Source organism: Myotis brandtii, unplaced genomic scaffold (genome assembly GCF_000412655.1).
Source record: "Myotis brandtii unplaced genomic scaffold, ASM41265v1 scaffold670, whole genome shotgun sequence".
Classification (NCBI taxonomy): Eukaryota; Metazoa; Chordata; class Mammalia; order Chiroptera; family Vespertilionidae; genus Myotis; species Myotis brandtii.
In genome coordinates, this window is record NW_005370611.1 from 3,123,041 (window position 1) to 3,130,579 (window position 7,539).

General features: G+C 50.1%; 2 protein-coding genes across 2 annotated transcripts in view; one reads left to right on the top strand and one right to left on the bottom strand.

The window, feature by feature from the left end:
- Nucleotides 1–559, bottom strand: part of NIP7 (NIP7, nucleolar pre-rRNA processing protein) — a 1,842-nt gene extending 1,283 nt beyond the window's left edge. The window contains 3 exon segments of the mRNA XM_005881221.2: nt 1–126; nt 219–305; nt 409–559. Of these exon segments, the coding sequence (XP_005881283.1) occupies nt 1–126; nt 219–305; nt 409–464 (269 nt within the window). The 5' untranslated portion in view covers nt 465–559.
- Nucleotides 560–682: 123 nt separating this feature from the next.
- On the top strand, nt 683–7,374 carry COG8 (component of oligomeric golgi complex 8). Its single transcript, XM_005881205.2, has 5 exons — nt 683–975; nt 2,095–2,302; nt 3,287–4,114; nt 6,041–6,209; nt 6,950–7,374. The coding sequence occupies exons 1-5, from the start codon at nt 782–784 to the stop codon at nt 7,225–7,227; spliced, it is 1,677 nt and encodes a 558-aa protein (XP_005881267.2). The 5' UTR covers nt 683–781; the 3' UTR covers nt 7,228–7,374.
- Nucleotides 7,375–7,539: the final 165 nt, after the last annotated feature.

Below are 7,539 nucleotides of genomic sequence, written 5' to 3' on the forward strand. Positions count from 1 at the left end.
GCAAGGTAATCCAGAGCTGTGATGTGCAACCGGAATTTGTGGGTCTTGGTGAATTTCCCGAAGCAGGTCCCCAGCGACACCAGCTTGTCACCGGAGATGTTGGCGGCCAACTTCAAGATCTTTTCACTGAAAGGGTAAGGAAGACAGGTGTCATGTAAGGGCGCAGGTGGGACCCAGGCCCCCACCCGGCTCCATGCCGCCCGCCCGGCCCCTCTCACCTCACGTAGTACACCCGGTCGTTGTGCAGCCTGAAGCAGTAGGTGCCGTCGGGCCTATCGACCAGCAGCTGAAGGTTCTCCCCGATGCTGTGGGCAAGAGGAGGCCTGGAGGCCGGGCCGCCCGGCCCCGCCCTCCGCCCCCGCCCCTTCCTGCCACACACTCTCCCTCTTCCGCCCCCCGCGCTCTTACTATTTTGCTATCTTCTCAAACATGACACGGGTCTCCTCTTCAGTCAAAGGCCGCATTTTCCCGCTGTTGGGACACCGGATCCTCGTGCCCCAGTCGCCGGAAGAGGAAGTCAGCCGCCAGCCTCTCTCGCTCTCCCTGGCAACCCCAAAGCCCGCTCTCCATTGGTTCCCCACGCCAGCACCGCCGAATCAGAAACCATCGAGACGGGAAGTGCACCTCTGTGGCTTCCGGTCCTAGACTCGGAGCCAGCGCCCTCTCTGGGCCGGAAGGGGAAGTGACGCTGCTGCCGGGAAGATGGCGACGATGGAGGTAATCCCGTCCTCCGCTTCGGCTTCCTCCACGGCCACCGCAGCGGCTCTCGGGGACGTGGAGGATGAAGGGCTCCTGGCGTCGCTGTTCCGGGATCGCTTCCCCGAGGCCCAGTGGCGGGAACGGCCCGACGTGGGACTACAAGACCTTCATCCGCGGCGCCGAGTGCACCGAGCGCATCCACCGCCTGTTTGGCGACGTGGAGACGTCGGTCGGCCGCCTGCTCGACCGCCTGCCCAGCTTCCAGCAGAGCTGCAGGTGCGGTGGGCCGGTGCCGAAGGGGCTTTGAAACGACGGCCATAGTGACATTTGCCTTGATGAGATAGCAAACACTTAGGTAGCGCTTACCCTGTCCCAGGCTCTCGGAGCACTTGATTAATCCATTTAAAATCCACAACAGTCTCCGAGGTAGGTACTGTTTTTCCCATTTTATGTCTGAGGAAGTTGAGACACGGAGAGGTCAGTGCTCGTCCCAGGGCCCAGCTGTTACGTGTCCTGATCAAAATGGGAACCCGCTGCACGTCCCTCCCTCAGAGGGTGGTGCGAGCAACAAATAAAGAGAATCCATGCAAAGCAGTAAGACTTGGGCCTGACATACTTAACTATCAACACTTGGCAGCTTACTAGGTAAGCATATTTATGTAAATATACCTAAACATATATAGACACAACACATAGGACCAGAAGTCTTCTGCTCCAAAACTTTCATTGATAGGAAACTGACAAGGAAATCCTACCATTTGGGGTTGGCCAATTTTTTTTTTTTAATTCCTTCTTTTTGAGTCATCTGCTTCCTTAGACCCTCAGTCCATTATCCCTAATTCTGCCTTCCAGCCTTTCATGATAAACGTTTTTAAGTGTTCTTTTGACTCTTTGGCTAATTGACAATAGCTCTTGTACCCACCCAGAATAGAGAGGGGACTTCGTGGAACAGATGTCTGCCATTACGCAGAAGAAATGGCAACTGGTGGGAACTAAGGTTAACAACAGCATAGGAACAGACTGAGCTGTTATTAAAGGAACATTTAGTCTGAGTCAGGTTCTGTGTCAAGTACTTTACACACAGCATCTCATTTAATCCTTACATCCTTATTATTTTACCAATGAGGAAACAGTTATGAAAGCCTGACTACCCTGCCACAGCTAGTTAAGTGGCAGATCTGGGTTCAAATCTTTCCCATTTGTTAGTTGTGTGATCTTGGACAAGTTGCTTAACCTGAGATTAAAGTTTCCTCAAGGGAACTTGCCTTATAATTTGGTTTGAAGATTAAATCAAGTCAGCCAGCCTAGTGCCCAGTTCACAGTAAATGCTGACTAATTACAATTAAGGTTTGGGTGCGGAGCAGTGAGCAACCAACGTTCTCCTGATTGTACTAGGAACTTTGTGAAAGAGGCTGAGGAGATCAGCTCCAACCGCCGGATGAACACCCTGACTCTGAACCGGCACACGGAAATCCTGGAAATCTTAGAGATTCCTCAGCTCATGGATACCTGTGTCCGAAACAGCTATTACGAAGAGGCCCTGGAGCTTGCAGCCTACGTTCGCCGACTGGAAAAGAAATACTCCTCCATCCCTGTCATCCAGGTAGCCAGCCTCCCCAGAGGGGACTCACACTGATGTTCTTGTCGTCAGTAATTCTGTGGTCATCACTGAACCTTTAGGCAGAAACGCTTCACATGGTTCACATCAGTTGCTGCCAGCCAGCCAGGCTTGAACATGAACATTCATTCATCCATTGATTCAACTGAGAAGTGTGAATCTGTGTGCCAGGCACTCACTGATCTAGGTGCTGGCTTTGCAATGTGAACAAAGCAAACAAGGCCCTGGCTCTCATGAGTGTAAGCTGATAGTTGGCAAATGAACAGATAAACAATATGATCCTTTCAGATAGTGATTGTCTGGAGAAAAACCAGGGGATGGGATGGAAGGAGACCAGGGTGAGTTACTCTAGGGAGAGTGGTCAGGAAAGGCTCTTCCGGAGAGAGAACATGTAAGCTCAGACCCAGATGATAAAAAGGACCCAGCCACACGTAGATGTGAGGGGAGAGAGCAAACCAGAAAGTGGAAAGAACAAGTACAGCAGGCAGAGGAGGGAAGCTGGAGTGTTAAAAAATACAGAGACAGCCCAGCCAGGGTGGCTCAGTGGTTGAGTATTGACTTATGAACCAGGAGGTCACAGTTTGATTCTTGGTCAGAACACATGCCCAGGTTGTGGGCTTGGTCCCTGGTGGGGGGCATGTAAGAAGCAGCCAATCGATTGATGATTCTCATCATTGATATTTCTGTCTCTCCCTCTTCCTTCCTCTCTGAAATCAATAAAAATTTATTTAAAAAAGAAATACAAAGACAGCCAGTGGGACTGGACTGCAGTGAGCAAGGGGAGAGCATGAGGAAGCCGGTGAGGTAGGAGAAGCAGGGCCACAGTGACCCAAAATGTGTTAGTTTTAAGAAATGTACTTCATGTGTTAGGAAAGCGGGGGGAATGCTGGTCTGTAATATTCAGGGTTCGTGGAATGGGTTCCAGGGAGTGTCTTTCCGAGCGCGGTGTGACTCACCCTCTATTGCCAGGGCATTGTGAACGAAGTGCGCCAGTCCATGCAGCTGATGCTGAGCCAGCTGATCCAGCAACTGAGGACCAACATCCAGCTCCCTGCCTGCCTCCGTGTCATTGGCTTCCTGAGGCGCATGGACATCTTCACTGAGGCTGAGTTGAGGGTGAAGTTTCTTCAGGCCCGAGATGCTTGGCTCCGCTCCATCCTGACTGCCATCCCCAACGATGACCCCTATTTCCACATCACAAAAACCATCGAGGCCTGCCGGGTCCATCTGTTTGATATCATCACTCAGTACCGTGCAATCTTCTCAGACGAGGACCCACTGCTGTCCCCGGCCATGGGGGAGCACACCGTGAATGAGAGTGCTATCTTCCATGGCTGGGTCCTGCAGAAAGTCTCCCAGTTCCTGCAGGTGCTGGAAACCGACCTTCACCGAGGGATAGGCGGCCGCCTGGACTCTCTGCTGGGCCAGTGCATGTACTTTGGGCTGTCCTTCAGCCGGGTGGGCGCTGATTTCCGGGGCCAGTTGGCTCCCGTTTTCCAGCAGGTAGCTATCAGCACTTTCCAGAAAGCAATTCAGGAGGCGGTGGAGAAGTTCCAAGATGAAATGAACTCCTACACCCTCATCTTGGCTCCAGCCATTTTGGGCAGCAGTAACCTACCTGCTGCTGTGCCAGTGACTCAGCCAGGGACCCTGCAGCCGCCCATGGTGCTCTTGGACTTCCCACCCCTGGCCTGCTTCCTCAACAACATTCTGGTCGCCTTCAATGATCTGCGCCTTTGCTGCCCCATAGCCCTGGCGCAGGATGTGACTGGGGTCCTGGAGGACGCCCTTGCTAAGGTGAGCACATACTGTTGGGCTCTATTGGAACCTTCTTTGGTTACAGAAGGCCAGACTTTGGTAATAAGCCAGTCCATGTGACAGTGGTGACTGCTGACTTGGAGAGGGTTAGTGTGGCTTTGGAGGTTTATAATGGCTAAGCAGCTCTTAGCCGGTTAGTCCCCCTTCATGGAACCTAAAACAACCCATGAAGTGGCTCACCTGTAGTAACGATTCCGTAATGTATTCGTTTTCTATTGCTGAATAACGAACTCCCACACACATTTATCATCTCCCAGTTTCTGTGCAGCAGGAGTCCAGGCGCAGTACAAGTGGGTCCTCTGCTCAAAATCTCACAAGGTTGCAATCAAGGTGTCGGCCAGGCTGTGGTCTCATCTGGAGCTTGGGCTCCCCTTTCAAACGCACTCACTTGGCAGATTTCTGTTCCTTACAGTTAAGGGACTGAGGCCCTCAGCTCCTAGAGGCCGTCCCGTTCCATAGGCAGTTCATACGTGGCTTTTTGATTCTTCAAGGCCAATGGAAGAGTATCTCCTGCACAGATCTCTTAGGGAAGTCATCAGCCCTCTCTTAAAAGGCTCGTTTGATTAAATCAGGCCCACTTTTGATTAGTTCAGTCACTTGATTAGTGTCTAATTACAACTGCAAAATCCTTCACCTTGGCCATATTCTTTTTCTTTTAATTGAATTTATTGGGGTGAGACTGGATAACAAAATTATACAGGCTTTAGGTGCACAGTTCCACAACACATTATCTGTATACTGTGTGTGTGTGCTCCACCCCAAGTTAAGACTCCTTCCATCACCATTTCCCCCCCCCCATACCCTGCTCTACCCAGCTTAGCTATTTGCTATTGGTTAGAAACAAGCCACAGATTCTGCCTGCAACTAAGGGGAGGGGATTACACAAAGAAGTGGGTACAAGGGGATAGAAATGACACAAGCTATTTTAGAATTCTGCCTAACACAAGTAATGCTATTACTACTGTAATATCCTACTATGCCGCACTTTTTTTTTTTTTTTTTTTGAGAAAGAGAAACATCGATGTGAGAGAGAAACATCGATCAGTTGTCTCCTATACACGCCCCGACCAGGGATTGAACTCGAAACCTGGGGATATGCCCTGATTGGAATCAAATCTGCCACCTTTCAGTGTAAGGGATGACGATCCAACCTACTGAGCCACACCGGCTAGCGCATTTAGAGTCAGTGAAATTCAAGTAATAATAATTAGCTAATGTTTGTATAGAACTTACCCCATGCCAAACAGCATTCATCATACTTTACACATATTAAGATTTGATCCTCAAAACTCTATGAGATAGGTCCTGTTGTTGAGGAAACTGAGGCACAGAGATGGTATGGAGGGCTTACCAGGTAAGTTGGAAGTCACAGAACCAGTAAGTGGCATAGCTAGGACTTGAACCAGGACATCTAGCAGCAGAGTCTTAATCCTGTTAGCATGACACCTGTCTTTAATGCCGGGTAGGCTGCTCTGTTCTTTGTATTTGGAACTTCCTTTCCAGCTCTGTTTCCTTCTTCCTTTACAATTTTCTAGTGACCTAGCTTCCTGGCTTTACTCAGTAAAACCCTTCTGTAATGTTTCCTTCATTTTCCTGGATCCAACATAGTTCTGGACAGTCTCCCATGGGAGTCAAGAACCATTTATTCTTCTTCCACTGGAACAAGCAACTATAATGAAACAAGTTGGGTCAGAAAGACATCAATGAAATGACAGAATTGTGACAAGTGATTACAATTCTGACTTTAAACAAAACAGTACTATAATGTACTGTTTAGAACAGCTTTCTTCATGAAAACTTGAGGGCTGCACGTTTGTGCTGTTTCATGCACTGCTGATGGTGACAGACTACTCATAGATGGTGTGATAGACTACTGCAGTGATTGCTGGTGCCTTTGTCTCCTAGGTAACCAGAGTCATCCTGGGCTTCCATCGTGCTGAAGAGGCTGCCTTCACCAATGGGGAGCGAGAGCTTTTCATCCAGTTCTGCACTGTCTTCCTGGAGGACCTCGTTCCTTATTTAAATCGCTGTCTCCAAGTCCTTTTTCCACCAGCTCAGATAGCACAGACATTAGGTAAGAGAAAGGAGAAAATATTTTTAAAACTATTTGGTTGATCTTATTCACATACTAATTCATTCACCTATTTCTAAAATTCATTGTGTTTTAGTGAATGTACAGAAGTGTACAACCATTACCACCATTCAATTTTAGAACATTTCCATCACCCCAGAAAGATCCCTCATGCCCAATGCAGTCATTCCCCAGACCCACTCTTAGCCCCTGGCAACCACTAATATACTTTCTGATGCAACGGATTTGCCTTTCTGAACATTTCATATAAATGGAATCACACAATGTATATAGCTGGCTAAGTGGAAGAAGCTATAATCACAAAAGAACCAGATATTGTATGATTTTCCAATTTGCCTTCACTTCCCTGTACCCACTCTCTCTGCCCCTGGGATGGTGTGCGGGGGATGGGGGAGGCAGAACTTCCCAAAGGGCAATGGGCCAGTAATCACACCAGGCAACAGTGGCTGCCGGCCACTTTCCCCCCAGCTTTTCTCTTGGGCCTGTGCAGGGAAGCCAGTGCTTGCTTACTGAGGTTCTCTTGACCCTCACTCCATCCGCCCTGCTGTGCTTGCCAGGTTACCTTCAAAGCCTGGCTTTACAGTATAGCTTCGTCTCCCATGTCACAAAATGGCTCACTATATTGAAATATGGTAACTGTGACTGTTACTTCATGTGACATGTCAGTATTCACATTTATTAAACGTTTTTTTCCATTTTACTTTGCCTACCATCGGGGTCAGGCATTCCACCCACTCAGCTCTCCAAGTACGGAAACCTTGGGCATGTCAACATCAGTATCGTCCAGGAGCCTCTCGCCTTTATCCTGCCGAAGAAAGAGATGGTCTTCTGTCTAGAGGAGAGGGAGCCAGGGCCGGAGCTCACAGCTCCAGCTGCAGCCCCAGAACTCCCAGCCGAGGAGTCAAGCCTCGAGCCCATCACTCCGGCCTTCCCTGCGGAGGGGCAAGAGCAGGTTGAATCAGGCGAGCCACTGCCGGACGTGCCCAGTGAGAGCGCTTAACGGGTTCCCTGCTCCCAGAACCAGGCCCAGCACCCGGCCGGACAGCCCCAGCGGGGAGGCACGCGCCAGAGAAAATGAGAGGGGGAACCTCTTGGTCACTCCTCTTATACAATAAAAAATGAAATAAAATAAAGCTGATTATCGCCACCGAGAAGCGGACAGCATTCTGTGGGCGGGAAGGTGCGCGGGAACTACGATTCCCAGCGTCCCTGGCGGTGGGAGGGCTTGGCTACGGAGGCCGGAGGGGAGCGTCAGGGCGGGCCGCTCTTGTGGAGCGCACCATGGGCCGCCTGGGGGCCGGGCCGCTGCTGG